This window comes from Dipodomys spectabilis, unplaced genomic scaffold (assembly GCF_019054845.1).
Source record: "Dipodomys spectabilis isolate Male_0828 unplaced genomic scaffold, ASM1905484v1 ptg000231l, whole genome shotgun sequence".
In the NCBI taxonomy this organism is placed as follows: domain Eukaryota; kingdom Metazoa; phylum Chordata; class Mammalia; order Rodentia; family Heteromyidae; genus Dipodomys; species Dipodomys spectabilis.
In genome coordinates this window covers 3,098,709-3,118,879 of record NW_024870908.1, presented here as the reverse complement: position 1 = coordinate 3,118,879, position 20,171 = coordinate 3,098,709, and the positions used below count along the sequence as shown (strand labels likewise).

Here is a 20,171-nt window from a genome sequence, read left to right as displayed (position 1 = left end):
TATAGTTGGAATCCCAGGCATAAGTTACCTTGCCTGGCTTTATTTGTGGAGATGGGGGAACCTTATTAACTTTTTTCCTAGTCTCGCCTCCAATTGTTATCCTCTGGATCTTTGCCTTCTGAATGGTTGAGATTACAGATGTGCCATTACGTCTTGGCCCAATGACCCCTTTCTTCTTCTGTCATTCCCCCCCTTCCCGTCCATCCCCAAAGCCCCAGGGATTCTGAATGTACAGCCTTCAGCTTACTAGGCAGGTGCTCTACCACCTGGGCCACACCTCCAGCCCTTTATACTGTGCCTAGTTTTTAAAAATAAGGTTTATTTTTCGCTCCAGCCTGTCTAGATTTCCATCTTCCTGTTTATGCTTCCTGCCACAGTTGAGGTGACAGGCATATACCACTGCACCCAGCTCTCTCTTTTGAGATGAGGTCTTGAGAACTTTTTCTGTTCAGATTTTCCTAGTCTCTACTTCCCAAGTAGCTGGGACTATAGACATGCGCTACCATGCTCAACTGCCACAATGTCTTCATGTTGTGGCCAGACGTGGCAGGGACCCATTGCATTTGGGTCCTCTCAGAGCCTCGAGTGCGCGCGCGCACACACACACACACACACACACACACACACACCAGTGGTCCCCAGTGTTGTCTGTGGGATCTGCAGCATCCCAAGTCCACTTCCGTCCACTCACCAGACACGTGCCCCCTCCAGCTACAAATGAGGAAATCTCCCTCACAGGGAATCAGGCGCAATCGACGGCGGAGGTTCCCCGGTCCCAGTTTTCACTTCATGTTTCGGATGCTGCAGGACCAGTGAGTGGAGAGACAGGCGAGGGAGCTGGCCTGGCTGCCGGCTACCGCCATGAATCACTTCCAGGCTATCCTGCCCCAAGTCCGGAATCTTCTGTCCGGCCAGCAGCACAGGCAGGTGCAGGCCCTGCTGGACAGCCTGCTGGGGGCGGAGCTCCTGTCCCGGGAGTACCACAGCGCCCTGCTCCGGGAGCGCGATGGGGAGGCGCTGGCCAGGAAGATCTCCCTGAGCCTGCTGGACAAGGGAGACCTGGACGGGGCCCTGTGGGGCCGCACCTGGAGCAGGCTGCAGGCTGTGGCATCCGACGGGGGCCCAGGCCACCAGCATCCTAAAGGTAAATTGCATCCTTCAGATCAAAGGTGATGATTGGCACCAATGCATGCAGGATTTCCCCTCTAAGTCCATTCACAGCAATCAGGGCATGGGGTGAGCTAACAGGAGCACCGTACACCTGGAAAGCCTGGACTCGGGTGTGCATGTGCATGTTTGCATGTGCGTGCGTGTGTGTGTGTGTGTGTGTGTGTGTGTACATGTGTACATGTGTCTGTGCACGGGAGCCAGGCAGCATGCTTCTCATGCAGCAGAAAAGCCTGCTTGCCTTGTGCATGGCATCTGCTACCATTCTCCCAGAGGCCCCCCCACCCCGAACCAGCCCTGAGGGGGCCCAGGGAGCTGACCAGCACCTGCCCCTTATGCGTGAGAAGAGCTGACACAGAGAAATAGGATGGGGACGGGGGCTGAGGAGCTTGGGAGCCAGGGCACAGGTATGTCTGTCTGTGTCTGCATGTGGGTGCACATGTGCACATGGTGTGTGACCGGGGGGGGGGGTGGAGGGGACAGAAAGGGAGAGAGAGAGAAAGGCAGACAGACAGCAGAATGCCTAGATCAAGAGAGGAAGGGAGACAGGAGGAGGAAGAGAACGGGGGGGAAAGTGGGTGGAAGGAGAGAGAGAGAGGAACAAGTCCAGAGAGAGAGAGAGAGAGAGGAAATGCATGCTTTTGGGGGGAGGATTTTACGTCAGGGCCTCCTGCTTGCAAGGTAGGCACTGTACCACTCAAGCAATGCTCCCCACTGCCCATTTGATTTTATTAGTTTTCAAACAGGGTCTCGATTTGTGTCCAGGCTGGCATGAACCCATTATAGGTGGGATGATAGGCATGCACCACTCCAGTCAGCTTTTTATTGATTAAGACTGTATTACCTTGGACCACAATCCTGTGAGTCTCAGCCTTCCTGGTAGCTAGACTGACAGGCTTGTGACATGGGTGCCTGTGCGTCTTTTTGCTGCTAGGGATGAACCCGGGCCCCAGCACTCTGAGCCTGTGTTCTTGCCGCTGAGCTGCCCCCTCAACAGCATCCTTTCCTAGCATGTTCTCCTCCTGCCCCAGCTCCCCAGCATTTTCTGCACTCTTTTGGGGTACAGACCCATGCTCACTGCCTTGCAATGAACTTTCTAAACAACATGTGGTTCTTGCCTTTATTCTTGCTTGTTTGTCCTCTGTTTGTGCAGTTCTGATCACCAGGGTTTGGTGATCCTCCTTTGCAGCCCTTTATTGGCCCTATAATGGTTTTGAAGTAGCCTTTGGGGACTTGAGATACAAGCAAGGGTCAACAGCTGAGTGCCTACTGTGTGCCCAGAGCAGCCCAAGTGCAGTCAGAACAAGCTGACCGCTCTCCCTTCCATCCCAAGCCCTTGTCCCACACATAAACCAGAGCCAGGCCTGAGGGAAGTGGAGTTGGCTGAGGACAGCTAGCTGTGAGGCTCAACCGGATGTGGGAGTGTACAGTCCAGAAGCACCGCACAACACTGAGCTTTCCAGCTCTTCAGTCCCAACATGCGTTAATGTCAATGGGTGGCATTGTGGCTTTTCTTTTCTTTTCTTTCCTTCCTTCCTTCTCTTTTTCTTTTATATTTTCTTTTATTTTTTGCCAGTCGTGGGGCTTGAACTCTGGGCCTGGGCACTGTCCCTCAGCTCTTCAGCTCAAGGCTAATGCTCTACCACTTGAGCCACAGCACCACTTCCAGCTTTTTCTGCTTATGTGGTGCTGAAGAATCAAACCCAGGGTCTCATGCATGCAAGGCAAGCATTCTACCATTGATCCACCTTCCTAGCCCCTACTTTTATTTTTTTTGTGCTAGTCTTGGGCCTTGAACTCAGGGCCTGGGTGCTGTCCCTGAGCTTTTTCACTCAAGGTGAGCTCTCTACCACTTTGAGCCACAGCACCACTTCCAGTTTTCTGGTAGTTCACAGGAGATAAAAAGTCTCATGGATTTTCCTGCCCAGGTTGGCTTCGAACTGTGATCCTCAGATCTCAGCCTCCTGAGTAGCTGGGATGACAGGTGAGCCACCAGCGCCCAGCCGCATTGGCTTCTTCTTCTAATGAGATTCTCAGCGTGGCTGCATCTTCTCCCTGGGGAGGGGCATCTCTGTGCTCTGTCATCTCCCGGCTCCTCACTGGGGCGCAAGCTCCAGCCAGTGCGGTCCTCATGGGATGTATTGGTTACCCCGGGGGAGAAGCCAGGGGCTTCCTCTCTCCCTGACTGTCCCCCCAATATAGCTCCTTGTCATAACAGCTGCCCACACCTCAGCCTCCCTCCCCGCTCTTTCGGAGAGCACTGGTTCCTGTTATTTAGCTGTTTCCTCCCTGGGGATGTAATATTTTATTTTGGATCCCACATGACTTCAGAAAGTGGAACTGGGCTCAGGGTTTTTTGGTCCTCAAGGGGCTGGGGGATAGGACAGGACAGATGGCCTCCTCCTCCTCCTCTTCTTCTTCTTCCTCCTCCTCTTCCTGCAGTCCAGGCCAGCTCCTCTCAAAGGCCACCTGACAACCTGGAGAGGGAGCAGGTGCTCGGTGTCAGTTCAGTTCCTGACCAAAGAGGCATCTGTCCATCTCTTAGGGTGGAGATGGAGCAGCAAGGGAATGAGGACAGAGAATTGGGTAGTTTGGAAATGCTCTCTGCCTCAGGACCTTTGCATGTGTTCTTCCCTCTGCCTAGAGCATTCTTCCCTGGGTATCTTCCTAGGTAGCCTCCTAAAGTTCACTGATTCTCCTGTGAAAGAGGTATACCCTTGACTGTCCCATTTGGAGGTTTTTGTTTGTTTGTTTGTTTTTGTCAGTCATGGGGCTTGAACTCTAGGCCTGGGCACTGTCCCTGCGCTCTTCAGTTCAAGGAGAGCACTCTACCGCTTGAGCCACAGCTCCATTTCTGGTTTTCTAGTGGTTTTATTGGAGATCAGAGTTTCACAGAGTTTCCTGCCCAGGCTGGCTTTGAACCGTGATCCTCAAATCTCAGCCTCCTGGGTAGCTAGGATGACAGGCGTGAGCCACCGGTACCGACCCATTTGGAGTTTTAACTCTCTTGCCACACCCTCTCTGAGCCCTCCTTTGTCCTGGCTTCTTACTCACCATTTGGATGTTACCTTTGTACAATATTTGCTTCTCCTACTGGAAAATCAGCTCCACGTGAACATGGAGCTGTGCTTCAATCAACATGCATCCCAATGCCTAACACAGCGCCTGAGCACAGAGCAGGTGTGCAATTTGTGTTTGTTGAATGTGGAGCGGATATATGGGAGAGTGGGTGGATGAATGGAAAGATGGAAGGTAGATAGACAGATGAGAAAGGGATGGGTAGATGGTTGAATGAGCATATGGAAGGATGAGTGGATGATGAATGGATGGATGGATGATGGATGGTGGGTAGATGGATAAGTAGGTGTATAGAAATGAGTAGATGGGGGCTGGAAAGGTGGCTCAGTGGTAGAGCGCTTGCCTTGCATGCATGAGGACCTGGGTTCGATTCCTCAGCACCACGTAAGCAAAAAAAGCCGGAAGTGGTGCTGTGGTTCAAGTGGTAGAGTGCTAGCCTTGAGCTGAAGAGCTGAGGGACAGCGCCCAGGCCCAGAGTTCAAGGCCCCATGACCAACCAAAAAAGAAAAAAAGAAGAAGAAAGAAATGGAGGGATGGTGAAAGGATGGGGAATATATGGGTAGGTGGCTGGATGAAGAGATGGCAGATGGGTAGATGGGAAGATGATGGAAGAATGGACGAATAGGTGGATACATGGGTGGATGGATGGATGGATGGATGGATGACAGATGAAGGATAGATGGGTAGATGGATGGATGAGTTGGTAAGTCACGTACAACCATTTTCTCACTTTACAAGTAAGGAAACTGAGGCACAGAAGCGACACAGACAGCCTCGGGAACGCCTCAGGGAGCGTCCCAGGGCGTCCCCTGGACTGTGGCCTACTGCAGCATTTTCTGGGTCGGCTTCCTCTTCTGTGTAGCCACAGAAGATACGGGAAATCCATCTAGGGTAGGTTCATGATCCAAACCAGTTTGATGATTCAGAAAGCTTCTTAGTGCCTTTGCTGCAGCGGGTGTCTGAGGAGGGAGGGAGCTAACCCCCACACCCCACCCCGCGCTGCCCCTGGCCTGTGAGACTCGGTCCCGCCAAGCCTGGGGGTGGGGGGGGGGGGACTGGGAGTCCAGGCACTGGTGAGGAAACTCGGTGTGCTCAGAGACAGACACAGCCCCCACCACCACCAAAGCCAGGGAAGGGGGAGCTGGGAGAGAGGGGTGGGGTGAACAGTGGCTAAAAACTGTGCTGGAAGCTGGACAGGGGCTTCTGCCACCCTGTTCTGACTACCGTGTGGCCAAGGTCATGTGGCCGAGCCTCTCTGAACCTCTGTTTCCTCCTCTCTAATTTGGGGTCATTAATAAATAAATAAATCTCAAGTGGGAATGCCAGTGGCTTACCCTGAAACCCTAGCGACTCAGGAGGCTGAGATTTGAGGATCATGGTTCGAAGCCAGTCTGGGCAGAAAGGTCTGTGAGACGCTTATCTCCAACAAACTACTCAGAAAAAGCCAGAAGTGGTGCTGTGGCTCAAGTGGTAGAGTGCCAGCCTTGAGCATAAAGAGGCTCAGGGACAGCGCCCGGGCCCCGAGTTCAAGCCCCAGGACTGGCACACATTGGCAAAAATCTCTTGGGGAATAATCTCCAGACTTCAATAAGAAGGGAGCTGGGCAGGTCTCCAGGCTGGGCCTCGTATTGAGAGTTCACAGCTCACAGGAGAGCAGCTGGCAGCCATCGATGGAAAATAACCAGGCCGCTGGGTGCTGAGAAATCAAGCATGTCTGCCGCCTCTATAATGTGTAGACCCTGCTGGGTGCAGAAGGCACGGCTGTGTGCCCAGGAGCTGTGCATGTGTAAGAAATGAGGCAGCATGCCCTCTCCCCAGTCTGGCACACCCCATCAGCACAAGGGCTGCAACTCAAACAGCCTGCGTGCCAGCCCCAACTCCCCAATTCCCAGTGACGCAATATGAACCTTGCCCGGAATTCCTCACACGGAGGAATCTCCATCTGTCACGTGGAGATGGCTCCAGGCCTCGGGATTGCTGTTCTGAGGACACAGGCCAGCGTGCGTGGACAGGACCAGGCCCCAGCTAGCCTTGGGTTTGCCGGTGGACGCAGAAACCCTGGGCTGTCTTTAGCCTGTCTCCCCCAGGAGGCCCCGGCCTGACTCTATGAATATCTTCTGATTTTCTTCCTCTTTACTTTGCTGCCTTGGGGTCTCTGGGGTTCCTTCTGGGAGACTATTCTAGAACACAGGACAGAGGCTGTCTTTAGTAGGTCACCTGATTTATTATAAGGGGAAAGGCACACTTCAGGCCCTCAGTTCTCTCTCTCTAGCTTCCGGCCCCATTGGGCAGGGGGGTGGAGGGGGAGGAGAGGAGAGAAGGAAGGCTGTGTCTTCCCAGAGCCCATCCAACCCTCCTCAAGGGAGCTGGGTGGCAGGAAGGACTCTCTTCCCCCATCCCCGCCCCACTTCCTTTACTCCAATGAACCACACTAGGAGAAGCTCCTGTCCCGGAAGTTGGCACTTCCCTGGGTTTTCCCCAGCCAGCCAGCCCAGAACCACCAACTTGGCAGCCGGACTGGCCCAGCCGCAGATGCCTTGGTGCTTTCTGTTCCCTCTCGGCCCTTACCTGGGGCAGCTCCCCTGAGTCTTTACCACCTCCTGCCCAGCTATCTGCCTGTGTGCCCACCTGATCACAGCCCCTTCTCCACAGATTCCGTCACAGTGACGGTCCCATTTTCGTCTCTCTTCTCTTTTGGTGGGACTGGAGATCCTTGCTCTGCCACTCAAGCCACACACACACCCCTCCCCAGCCCTTTGGCCTTGGGCCTTGGGCCAGGCTTGGACACATCCTTCTCCCTACCCCTGTCCTGAGTAGCTGGAATTACAGTGTGTACCACCATACCACCACCGACACCCCACAACTTCCTCCCATTCCAGGCTGGTGCTCTACCACTCGAGCCACACCTCCACATTTGGCTCTTTGGTTATTTGCTGGAGAGGAGACTCTCAGGGACTTTCCTGTCCAGGCTGGCTTTGAATTGCAGCCCTCAGATCTCAGTCTCCAGGGCTACAGGTGTGAGCTATTCTGGTTCCTTCTTCTTTACTTGGAAGATCTACTTAGTACCCCATCTCTCCTCGGGGCTTGGGGGAGGACTCCACCTTGATCATGCAGCACTCCTCTCCTTGGTAGTCAGATCCTGACTTGACCAGGAAATCTGGATCCTCAGGGCAAGGCTGCCTCCAGCCCCCTGGCTTAGGGAGTCAGGATAGTGCTGACTTTGCTCCCAGGAGACCCGGGCTCTGGAGAATGGCCACCATTTGGGCAAGGGGAGGTCTTTCAACAGTGAGGAGGCCTCGTGTCACATCAACCCTTCCTCCCTGCTCCTCTCCCCCCATCTCTCCATCCCAAGAGCACCCCAAGCTGGCTCCTTCTCATACCAGGCTCTACCCTGACTTAGCTGCTTTGTTTGGAACCAGGTCCTGGGTCATTGCTCTTTTAACCAAAGACTGTTTCTAATTGAGTCTTAATATTGCTCATTTGTCTGTCTGCTTCCTCTGAGAGACTTCTGAAATGCTCACTCTACAGAGACATCAGAGACAGGCACCCAGTCATTTCATACATGGAGTGGCCGATGGGAAGGGAGGGGTGTGGTGTCACACACACTTGCCCTGCACGGCCCTCAGTCCCCTCCCCCCAGCAGTGTTTCCAGCAATAGTGCATACAGGCTCCCCAAGCATCATTCATCCAGTATCTCCCTGACAATCTGTGCTTATTCTGTAAGCTCCCTGCTTGTACAAGGCTCCCGTCTGTCATTCATTTTCAGAGGAAATTTTACATCCCACCATGAAGGGGAAGTAAATGCCCGGTGACAGAGCGACACTATTCACTTCTAGCCAGCTGTTGCTGACTGCTGGAGGACTGCTTTCTTGAAGAAAAGGGAAGACCTGCATTAGAACATTACACTTGTAATCCCAGCTACAAAAGAGGCAGAGATTGGAAGGATTGAGGTTTGAGGCCAGCTTGGGTAAAATGCCCAAGAGATCCCATCACAACCAAGAAAGCTGGGTGTGGTGCTACAAACCTAGCTATGTGGGAAGCATAAATAGGACAATTATAATCCAGGCAGGTCTGGGCACATATATATTCAACACCTTATTTGAAATACCTAAAGCAAAACAGCTGAAGGTGTGTCTCAAGTGCAAAGCCCTGAGTTCAAACCCTAGTACTGAATCCTCCCACACCCTCCAAACCACAGAAACCAAGCACCAACACAGAGACTTTCTCTACCCAATCAGGAGGATGGCAGAGTCCAGAAGCTGTACTCTGCCCTGTGTGAGTCAGTATTATTTAGCATCATGTCTGCAGGCTGGTGATAGGCTAAGTTCACATTCTGTGTGTGCATGTGTGTGTGTGTGTGTGTGTGTGTGTGTGTAATATCTTGGAGTTAAAAAATGATATCTGGGCTAAGTACTGGTGACTCACGCCTGTAACTAGCTACTCAGGAGGCTGGGATCTGAGGGTTATGGTTCGAAGCCAGCTGGGGCAGAAAAGTCCTGGTGGAGACTCTTATTTCCAATGAACCACTCAAAAACTAGAAGTGGCGCCGTGGCTCAAGTGGTAGAGTGCTAGCCTTGAGCACAAAGAGGCTCAGGGACAGACTCCAGGCCCTGAGTTCAAGCCCCACAGCTGACAAAAAAGAAAAAAAAACATGTCTGCACCACTGGGGACCTCCAGGGAGATTCAAGGTGATTCGGTATATGGCGGTTAGGACAGGAAAGTTCCGAATCCACTCACCCCAGCAGAATGTATGGCCTAACTGTACATTACTGCCCCCCTTCTGCCGAGAACAGTATATATGGCAGCTGGCCTCCGTGTGCCTCCCTGGTGACAGTCACTTCAAGAGTGTCAGAGTGCTCCAGGTCCCCACCACCAGACAACTGGCAACCTTGTGTGGTCACCCAATTTGGTACACAATGAGGAACTGAAATTAACATCAGAGTCCCAGAGAGGGTTAAGGGAGCGTGGGCAAATTAGGGGGTATACAGACACAGGAAATCTGACAGTTTGAGAATACCTGGCAAGGACAGAGTTTTCTGTTGGTCCCTTGCTTACTTCCTTTGCACGCTGGCTTAGCTTGGCTGTGGGGCTCCTGACCTGTGTGAAGGGGGACAGGCTAGTGATGCGCTCCCTGCTGCTGCCCTGGACTTCAGACATCCTTGGGGAGGGACTGCAGACAGGGAGGGGTGCCGACTCCAGGCACCGCTTCCTCCCTTCGCATCTCAGACCATGCGCTGCCTGGCTCCATGCCCTCTGGGGCCCCACCTGCCTGAACCCCAAGGTAACTGGGTGGGGAGAATGTTGGAGCTGAGCATGCATCTTCATTTAGAGGGAGGTCTCGGGTGCCACCAGGCCGGATGAACAGAGACCTTGCTGTGAATGGAAGGGTGCAAGTTCAAAGAGTTCAGGCTCCTCTGAGACAAGCTACAGGAAGGTACAAATCCACGGTCCCCCCCCCCCACTAGAGGGGCATTGGGGTCAGCCAGCGCTCAGACTTTCAAGGGTGTGTGTGTGTGTGTGTGTGTGTGTGTGTGTGTGTGTGTGTGTGTGTGAGCATTGCTGGCTTGGTTAAGGCCAAGATCAAGGTCCTGTGGCTGTTGGGTCTTGCCTTTTAGTAAACAGAGTGCCTCTCTAGGGTGAGATCTCTGCTTATCTTTGGGGAAGCAGGAAACCCCCAGAAGTCAGCCTTGTGGTGCAGCTGATGAGTATTTGGACCCTGGTCACTGGCCACCCACCCTTTCCACAGTCCCCAAGTGGCATTTGAGAACCAGAGGCCAGGGAACGGAGGAGGAGAAAGCATGGATGGATGGCGTTGACATCCTCTATCAGCGGGGCAGCTGGCTGGATGCCCGGCCCTCCTGGCTGGGTGTGGTGTGCCCTTCAAGTAGTTGTTAACTAGTGTTTTGGTTTTCCTCCACTATAAAGTGGCTAAGGAGGAAATCTGTGTTAGGGCTCAAGGGTAAGAGATCAGAGGTCAACCAGGGTGGGTGTTACCACCAAATATCACCGGGAAGATGTGGTCCTGGTATTGACGCTGCGTGGTTGGAAGGGGTGGGAATCCTACATCCCAAGGAGGAAGCACTGACTCCGATCCAGGTGTCACTGCCCTCCGCCACGGCGCCGGCCTGGGGAGCCACGGAGCCTTGCGGGAGCAGTGGCTGGGTACCATGGGGACCTCCTCCGTCCCCCATCCCAAGCCCGGCTGTGAGATCTGACCGGGGCAGTGGGGGGGGGGGGGGGAGGGAGGCAGGAGAACCCGGAGCGCACGCGCGGTGGAGCCGGCAGAGCCTGGGATTCCACGAAGCCGCTTCCTTCGGAGAAAGCACGTGGGAAGCAGCCGCCAAGCCTGCGCGCCGGCGACTCCCACTTGGCTCAAGCCCTGGGGCGGTGCAGATGTAAAAGTGAAAGAAAAGCGAGAGGGTGGAGGGAGGTGGGGAGGCGAGCAGGGAGGTGGGGAGGTGGGGTGCCTAGGGACGGGCCGCCCCAAGCTCACCCAGCCCCAGAGCTGGCGGGGGACAAAGGCCACCAGCAGCACCTCGTGCGCGCGCGCGCCTGGAGCCCGGGAGCGCGGTAGGTGACCGAGGTCCCCTCCGCAGGGCCCAGGTGGGGCTGGGAGTGGAGGCGGCGGGCAGCTCTGCCCCAGGGCGCGCCGCGGGGCCCGGGGACCCGGAGATGGGGGCGCCCAGGCCGGGCCACTCCGAGCAGCAGCCCGGAGGGAGCTGCGGGCACCGGAGGCGGCGGCGGGGACAGGCTGGCGGGAAAGTGTGCAGACACGGTGTGGGACACGGACGCAAGGATGGAGCGGCGGGACCGACGCGCGCTCCGCCAGCCCCCGGCCCCGCGTGCCCCGCACCTGCAGGGCGCCCCGGGCTCCCGGAGGGACGCGGGATGGGCGGCGGCCTCGGTGGCCGGTGGGCACAGGCCCCCTCCTGCTCGGGACTTGAGCACAGGCGGCCAGAGGACTTTGATACCCTCACCTCGGACCCCTTTGTGGGATGGCAAAGGGGGCTCCCCCAAAACACTGCATCTGCCTCCCCTGGGGGTCTGAAGCTGCATGCTTATTAGAGACAGAGACCCTGAGAGGCTGGGGAGGGGGTCGTGGGTCCCCGCCTGCGTCCCCGAAAATCAGAACTGCAGCCACTAAGCCTAGCTTGGTATACTTCAGACCTCCTAGTACCGCACCCCATGGGCGCTGGAGGGGGGACACGGCTCGGCGGGACACGGCTTGGGGGACACGGCTTGGGGGACACGGCTTAGTGGGGACATGGCTTAGTGGGGGCACGGCTTGGGGGGACATGGCTGGGGGGACATGACTTGGGGGAACACGGCTTAGTGGGGACCCAGCTTGGGGGGACATGGCTTGGGGGGGACATAGCTTAGGGAGGGACATGACTTGGGGGACATGGCTTTGGGGGGACACGGCTCGGGGGGACACGGTTAGGAGGCCCAGAGCCTCTCTCCAGGCAGTCAAGAGCGCGCCCTTCGGCAGGGAGCCGTCGGCGGTCCACCTGTGCCAACAGGGAAGACGGCCCCCACCTGGGGGTGATTAAGGAAAATGGGGCTTCTTGCCTTTGCGCCGGGGTGGAATAGAAGGGAAAAAGAAGCGTTCAGAGTCACTATCCAAACTGTAGTTTCCAGAAAGCTGACAGCGTGAGTGGGAAGGGTCCCTGAGAGGCTTGCCCCCCCCCCCCACACACCCTGGACCCTGCCCCCTGCTCCGGGCTCCACCCCACACTCCAGGCCAGGCTCGCCCCCAGCCTTCAGGCCCCGCCTCCATGCTCTAAGCCCTGCCCCCAGGCTCCAGGCTCACCCCACACCCAAGGCTCTACCCAGGCTCCAGGCCCCACCCCATACTCAGGGCTCCGCCTCATACTCAGGGCTCTCCTCTAAGCTCCAGGCCCAGGATTTGGTGTGTGTGTGGCAGGGAGGGGTGGGGGGGTGTGGTTGGGAACCTGGGGCTTAAGCCACCTTGGTTGGGTGATTTCCAACATCGTCCACTGAAAGCTACTGAGTCCAGGGAGTTGTTTTTGCTTCATTTTGGCCAAGCCTTCCTAATACACAATTGGCAGGGACAGGATTAGAACCCAGGGGTCCTGAGAGCCCACTCCAATGCCTGGGCCAACCCTGGTCTCCTAGCTACAGCTTGTCTCCCTGCTTTCCTGTCCCGGGACCCCTCACCCCTACCCTTGCATTCCCAGCCTGGGAGTTCCAAGATCTCCCAGCTTGTTCTGGAGGAGGAGGGCGTCTGCAGCCACCACGGGCTTTGCCCAGGCTTTGGAGGTGGCCACCCGCTATCTTTGTGGGGCTCTGACTTCCAGGTGGCACTTGGGGGGAGGAAACCAAATCGTCTCCCATGAAGCCATTCCATCTCAGCCTCCTGAGTAGCTGGGATGACAGGCGTGAGCCACGGGCACCTAGTGGGTTCTTAGTGTGGTGGTGTTTGAAGACTTTCTGTCCACACATGCGCAGCCCACCCCTCATCTCCCCAAACTACTGGGGGGGGGGATTGCTCCGGACTCCCCGTTGGCGGTGCAGGAGGACCTGAAGTCACCACTGCCATTGCGTGAGAAAGGCCTCACGGCCCCAGAGTCCCCTGCGCCCAGTCCCCACCCATTGCTCCCTCTCTCTCTCCCCAACCTCTGACCTTTGGCTTTCCAGCCCAACTTGAGGTTGGGGGGGAGGTCAGGAAGCATGCAGCTTTCCAGATGGGTTTCTCTCACGTGGGGGAGCTGTGATATGACTCTGTTCTCTGTGAAGCCCCTGTGGGGGAAAACAGGTTCTAACACCTCAGTGTCCTTTAACTGAGCCACTGCTCAGGGAACTGAGATCCTGGTAGAGTTTTGCTGAAAGTCTTTTCTCTCCTGTGGCCGTCTTATCTAACGGATGGGGACCCCGGAAGCCACCAAAGGTGCTGCGGCGTCCAAAAGTCCAGCAGGACCCAGGTCACAAGTGTCAGGGCTCCGGTGTTGAGCTCGTGCCAACACATGGCTGTGACAAGCCGACTCCTTCTGCCCCGCCTTCCTGCAAATCAAGGTCAGGGACCGGCACCAATATTGATTCTATTTCCAGCTTTCCTACGCTGAGGTCACTTCCTCCTGCAATGAGCATGAGCAAGCTAACTGAGGCAGAATTGCCAAATGCCAGTAGTTGAGTGTGTGTGTGTGTGTGTGTGTGTGTGTGTGTGTGTGTGTGTGAATACTGGGGCTCAAACTCACTCCTTATATTTGCTAGGCTGACATTCTTCTACTGAGCTACATGCCCAGACGCTTTCTGATTTATTTTTCAGATAGTCTTAGGCCTAGATTCTCCTACCTACAGCCTCCTGCACAACTGAGATTACAGGCATGCGTCACAGCGCTCACGTTATTGATTGAGATGGGGCTTGCTAATTTTTGCCTGGACTGGGATTGCACACATGAGTCACTATGCATAACCTGGCTATGCCAGTATTCTTAAGAGTGCTGGGACTGGAGAGGGTGGGTAAGGTAGCAGGCTGGTCAGTGAGGAGCGATGCTTTGTAGCCCCTCCATTCCCAGACAGTGGCTCTCTTAGCCACCTTTTAATGTGAGAGGCAGCAGAGTTGGGCACCCCAGACTCCCCCCATATTGTATCTTCAGGGCTTCTGCTCTGTCCACCAGGCCGGCCCTTCCCCTCCCCTCATGTGGATCTCAAGCCCACTACGGGGTGGGATGGGATCTAAACCTGCCACCATCCATCCTGCACCAACGCCCGCAGCAGCGCAGAGCCAGAAGGGCCAATCCAGGGCTCCACGCCATGGGGGCACACCCAGGTGCCAAAGGGCCGCACCTATGGGCAGCACGGCCAGGCAACAGGCAGCGAAGGACTGCAGGGGGCAGTGACATCTCCGTCCTCAACCCACTCTTCAAAAGCAGGGGGGTGGGGGATGGTTCCAGTATGGGGCTTTGATGGAAGAACGCCAGATGCCAAGACCGAAGCAGGTGTCAGCATGATAAGCAGGCAGCTAGGGCGTGCGAACAGGTCTGACCCAGGAACCCAGAAGGCTGATGCCAGTGCCCCCTGGCACAAGGAGATTTTCTTTAGCTGCATGCCTACAAGAACTACAAGACAGGCTCCTTCCTTCCTTCCTTCTTTCCTTCCTTCCTTTTCCTTCCCTTCCCCCTTCCCTCCCTCCCTCCCTCCCTTCCTCCCTCCCTTCTTTCCTTCCTTCCTTCCTTCCTTCCTTCCTTCCTTTCCTTCCTTTCCTTCTTCCTTCCTTCCCTTCTTCCATCTTCCTTTCTTTTCTTTTTTTGTTTTTTGGTTTTTTTTTGGGTCCGGTTATGGGGCCTGAACTCTGGGCCTGGACGCTGCCCCTCAGCTCTTCAGCTCAAGGCTAGCGCTCTACCACTTGAGCCACAGCACTACTTCCGGCTTTTTTCATTTTGCTTATGTGGTGCTGAGGAATCGAACCCAGAGCCTCAGGCACGCAAGGCAAGTGCTCTACCAAGGAGCCATCTTCCCAGTCCCCCTTCTTTCCTTTCTTTTTGTGCTGGTACAGGGGCTTGAACTCAGGTCCAGGCACTGTCCCTGAGCACTTTGGCTCAAGGCTAGCCCTCTACCACTTGAGCCGCAGCTCTATTTCCAAGTTTCATGCTTTTGATTTAATGGTGGGGAAGCTGAAGCCCAGAGAGGGTCAGGAACCTGTCTAACGCCTTCCAGCCAGGATGCAGCTCCAGCTCCTCTTCCACCGCCCTGAGCAGAAAGGAGGTGCAGAAAGAGAACCCAGCCTCCAGCCCTGGCCGGCTGGGAGCAGCTGTGGGTGTTGATTCTCGGCATCTCTCCAGCCCTCTGTGAGATCCTGGGTGTGTCTTTCTTCCCAGGCAGTGGGCAGCCAGGCACCATGGAGGTGGGCCTGCCAGAGGGCGGGTACCTGGAGCTTCTCAACAGTGACACAGACCCCTTATGCCTTTACCACATCTGTGACCAGATGGACTTAGCTGGAGAAGAGATCGAGCTGTGCTCAGGTGGGCCTCCCTCCCCCCGGCCTCGTCCATCTGTCCCCACCCCTCAGCCCGCTGCCACAGAACGCCAGCACCCAAGGAGGAACCCGGCGCCAGGCTCTGGTCAGCACCAGGGACAGCTCCTGCGCCTCCACCCTCCGCCTCAGCCATTCTCCATTCCAAAGGCCTTCTCTCTCTCACTCCCAGAAGCCGATCCGGAAACCATCAACTGCGACCAGTTCACTAGGCTGCTGTGTGATGTAGAAGAGGATGAAGAGGCTGGGGAGGCTTACGCCAACATTGGTAGGAAAGCTTCCCCAGCCCGGAGCAGTCATCTCAGTACCCCAAATACAGCTCTCTACCATGCCTGTGTGTTAAATGGGGATCGCCATCCCCGCTATCTGGGAGATGGCTGTGAAGCCTGGGGTCCAAGTACCTAGAGAAGGCATTTGCTGAGAAAACACTTGCTAGGCGTCGGGTGGGGGCCAACCCACAGCCTCCACCACCGTCCCCAGCCTCACCCCGACTCCGGGCCTCAGCTCCCCCCATCCTCCGTGGCTCCCCCTCACATCAAGCCCGAACTTGCCCCAATGTGACACATCTACACCATCACCTGTGCTTCGATTTCTGGAACATATCCAGAACACCTTGCCTCCTCCTGTCTCCTCCTTCCCACAAGCCTTCCACTCTTCTCCCCACACACTCTGCCCCGTCTGTTAAGGCTTCCCTCTAGGATCTCTTCCTTCAGGAAGCGCTCTCTGATTGCCCCTATGCACTCCTTGCTCTGCCATGACTCCTGTCTTCCCATTGGCTCCGAGTCATAATCATCCACCGTTTAGGGAGTGCCTGCTAGCTACCCTGCTGAAAGCCTCAGACGCACAGTGACTAGCCATCACCATTCCACACTGTCGGAGGCGCTATGTATTCTTCCTGAACACATGAGGAACTTGGGCCCCACACATGTTAAGGAACTGGTCTAGGGTTGCCAAGAGATAGTAGGGGCCAATGGAGAATAGAGGTGGAATTTGAAACTTGAACCCCATGCTAACTCTACAGCTCTGCTTTGCACTGCTTTCTGTCTGCAGGAGAGTTTTCGTGGCCATGTACCATGCCTCATGCCTGTAATCCTATCTACTTGGGGGGGATGGAGATCAGGGAGACCATGGTTTGAGTCTAGGCTGGGGGGGAAAGCCCAGAAGACTCCATCTTAACCAACAGGAGGCTCACCATCCAGGCAGCCTAGAGAAAACATTGCCTTTGTCAAGCCAAACCTTGCCTTGACAAATAACCAATGCAAAAAGGGGCTGGAGGCGTGGCAAGTGCAAAGGCCCTGAGTTTAATCCAACTGACAAATAAATGTCCAGAGACATGCATCGAGCCCACACTGTGTGCCAGGCCTGTAGAGATACAGCTCCCTGACGCATAACTCAAGGCCTGGCACGCAGTAGGGTTCTGGGAAGCTTGCTGACTGATTATGTGTTTCCTTGTCTGGTCAGCGGAACTGGACCAGTATGTGTTCCAGGACTCCCAGATGGAAGGCCTGAGCAAGGACATTTTCAGTAAGTTGGGGAGAGGCCCTGCATTTCCTTCCTGGTCCTGGGACGCACTGTGGATCGGACCACCACTCCTCTACAGACATGGACTATGGTGGCTTGTCACAGCCCCCAGGGCTGTGAGATCCCTCTGGTTTCTCTTCCGCAGTAGAACACATTGGACTAGACGAGGGGACATGTGAGAGCATAGAGGTGCCGGCCGAAGCGGGAAAGCGAAATCAGAAAAGAGGTGAGTAAGGCCCTGCCCAGCCCAGCCCGGCCCCTTCCTTGGCTTTAGAACCTGCTCAGGCTCCCAGTTGCTTGTTTGTGAAGTACTGCCCACCTCCTCTGGAGTTGGGACCCCTGCTGCCTCAGTTTACCATTGGTTAGTAGTGATCCATGGAGTAAAGAGATGGCTCAGGAAGCATGGCCACTGGTTGGGCTCAGCCCTGGTTGTTTGGCCTTAAAGTTCTGGCTTCTCCTTCACACTGAATGGTCATTCACCTGGTGTCTGAGGGAGGTTCTCTTCAAGCACAAGTGTGGCAAGAGTTGAGTGCAATCCTGAACTGTATGACCAGGACCTGTACCTCTCTTAGCCTCTTCCCAGCCTTCCTGCCTCCTTAGAACTTCCCCCCCAGCATCCAGCCATGAGATCAGACCCTTCCCACTTCTGATTCACCACAGAGGAACATCGTGTTCCAGCCTCACTGAGTTACTTCTACCCACCTCCCAGGGCTTCCCGACTGCAGGGCCTTTGCAACACCATTCTCACTACCCGCAGTGCCCTTCTTCCCAGTTCTCCCTACGGCTGGCTCCCATGAGATCCTTTAGGCCACTTCCTCTTGGAAGCCTTCCCTGACCACACTTCCATGCAGAGTATTACAGTTCTGTAGTGGTCACTGATAAGAGCTGTTTTACTGATTGCCTTCCACATAGTTCCCGCACGCTTATTAGTACCCTCAGCATCTAGTACAGTGCCTGGTGTGCGGTAACACCCTGATCGCTCAGTGGCAATGTATGTAAAGTAGGAGAATTAGAGGGCTCCTCGTATGCCCAGCAATGTGTGACCTTGGTGTCTATGTATTTACCATGCAACCCACGATTCAGATACATGCTAAAAGATGTCAACTGCAAAAAATACTCAGTGTTGAGAGCAAATCTTCCTCGGGTCCCTGTCTCTCATGGTCCCTCCTCAAGGTGGCCAACGCCACCCGTGTCCTTTCTGCCTTGTCATTGGTATTCTGCGCATCTAGAAGCTGGCTTGCTTTTTTACATTTCTTCTGCAAATGGACCCATTTCACCTGCTCGATTCTACACAGCGGCTCTCTTCCTTTAACACGGCTGGGAGATCACAGGCGGCAACCCTGGGTCCACCCCAGGACCGACCCCTCCTCCCCTCCCTCCTCCCTCCCAGCATGTGCACCGCTGGCCTTAGCACTGCCGACCTTTGCACTTTGGGCACAGGCAGCACTTTGGGTGCAAGCGCTGCCTGATGCACTTCCGGCCCTAAGCTCTTCTGCCCTTGGCACTTCCGGCACGTGCAACATTTTGGATCTGAGCACTTCCGGCACGTGCACTCCTGGCCTCGGCACTTCCAGCACGCGCAGCACTCTGGGTACAAGCACTTTCGGCATGTGCACTGCCGGCTCTAGCACTCTGCCCTTGGCACTTCCGGCCTTAGCACTTCAGGCACGTGCAGCCCTTTGGGTTACGGGCGCTTCCGGCCTGTACGGCCTGTACGTACTTCCGGCTGTAGCCCCGCCCTTCACTTCGCCCTCCTTGGGGCTGGCAGGGTGGCAGCCGGAAGGGGCGGGGCTTTCCGGCCTTGACCCCTGGTGAGCTTCCACCCGGGAGCGCGCTCCCGCCCGTGGCCCTCCCTGCACCCCTGCGCCCGGGCACAGGGAGGCCCCGCCAGCCTGCCGGGGCTGTGGGACCCCCGTGGCCGGCTCTGACCACCATGTTCCCTCCGCAGCCCTCCCGGAGGAGCAGCCCCTGGACCCGAAGCGCAGGAAGCCAGGTGAGGAGACCCCCAGGCTGGGCCTGCTGCCGGCACAAGCAGCCCAGAGACGCGAAGTCTCTAGTTGAAGATGGCTCAGCCATACAGAGAGGGCAGGATTCCAGCCAGGTGTGGTTCCCCAGCGGAGGGGAGACCTCGCTTCTCCCACCCAGCCTCTTCTTAAGGTCTTCAAGGCAGAAGGACTTGCCCTGGTCTCACCCCATGCCCACCATCTCCACCAGGTGCATCCTCCTCCTCTTCCTCCCTTCACTCCCAGTTATTACTGCAAAGGTAGCAGCCCAGCTCTCGCAGTAAGCAGAAGGCTTTTGAAGCCTGGCCTTAAAGAACCCAGGGTGATTAGGAGGTTGTCTCAGGCCCTGGGTTGCTTTGGATCTGACAGGAAGGCAGCATCTAAAGCTGAAGCCCTGCAAGGACTCATCAACTGATTAGGAGAGGTGGGGTGTTCCCAGTCAGGGGCACCCAGCACCCAGTCACAAGTCCTAGATGGGGCTTTCTTCAGAATAGCCACTGATCAGTAGGTCAAGAAGGAGACAGGTGGGCTGGGAAGGTGGTTTAGTGGTAGAGTGCTTGCCTAGCATGCATGAAGGCCCGGGTTCCATTCCTCAATACCAAAAACAGAAAAGGCCAGAAATGGCACTGTGGCTCAAGTGGTAGAGTGCTAGCCTTGAGCAAAAGAAGCTCAGGGACAGACTCCAGAACTGGCAAAAAAAAAAAAAAAAAGACAGGCTTTTCCTTTGACTGCCCCCTCCAGGTGTGTCCCCCCAACACTACCCCTTTCCCCCCACAGCTGAGACACCTGCTGTGCCCATCCTGACTGGCAGTTTCCTGGTAGGGCCAGTAGGTAGCAACTCTCCCCTGCTCTGCCCATCACCTGCTCTGTTCAGCCAGGAACCAGTACCAGGCCAGGCGCACCTGGAGGGAGCTGTCCAACTGACAGGTATGTTTGGGGGAATCTCCACCACTTGGGGAGCTCACCTACCAGCCCTCTCCACAGGATGCCTTGTCTCCGGCCAACCAGCTACTGAGTGCTGGGTGCCTGGGATCACCTTCCCAGGCAAGATAGGCACAGCTGTGGTTCTTGGGGAAAAATCAGAGCTCTCAGTGAGAGTCAGATGCTCAGCACATCGTCACCAAAGAGAATGATGAAGACCCCACCTCACTGCCTTGGTCTTTTGCAGCGCTCCCCTCTGGATCCTCCATGAACTGCCTCCATCTTTCTGCTGGACCTTTCCAGTTCATCTCAACTCTCCCTGCCCTGCCCCAGGGGTGCTGGCAAATTTCAGAGGCTGGCACAAACATCTCCGGGATATTTATCTATCATGGTGAGGAGTGTGTGTGTGTGTGTGTGTGTGTGTGTGTGTGGTGTGTGTGTGTGTGTGTGGTGTGTGTGTGTATGTGTGTGTGTGTGCGCGCATGTCC

General features: G+C 55.7%; 1 protein-coding gene across 3 annotated transcripts in view; it reads left to right on the top strand.

Moving 5' to 3' along the window:
* The first annotated feature begins 776 nt into the window (after positions 1–776).
* Ciita (class II major histocompatibility complex transactivator) overlaps positions 777–20,171 on the top strand; it is a 32,012-nt gene continuing 12,617 nt past the window's right edge. Inside the window, exons 1-8 of one of the 3 annotated variants that reach the window (XM_042698435.1) lie at positions 777–1,144; positions 15,084–15,227; positions 15,411–15,506; positions 16,700–16,762; positions 16,905–16,985; positions 18,708–18,752; positions 19,540–19,689; positions 19,931–20,074. In XM_042698435.1, the coding sequence (XP_042554369.1) occupies positions 862–1,144; positions 15,084–15,227; positions 15,411–15,506; positions 16,700–16,762; positions 16,905–16,985; positions 18,708–18,752; positions 19,540–19,689; positions 19,931–20,074 (1,006 nt within the window). In that variant the 5' untranslated portion in view covers positions 777–861. Of the gene's footprint in view, positions 1,145–9,290; positions 9,527–15,083; positions 15,228–15,410; positions 15,507–16,699; positions 16,763–16,904; positions 16,986–18,707; positions 18,753–19,539; positions 19,690–19,930; positions 20,075–20,171 lie in introns of those variants that run through there. The other 2 variants (XM_042698437.1, XM_042698436.1) reach the window with 2 other exon arrangements.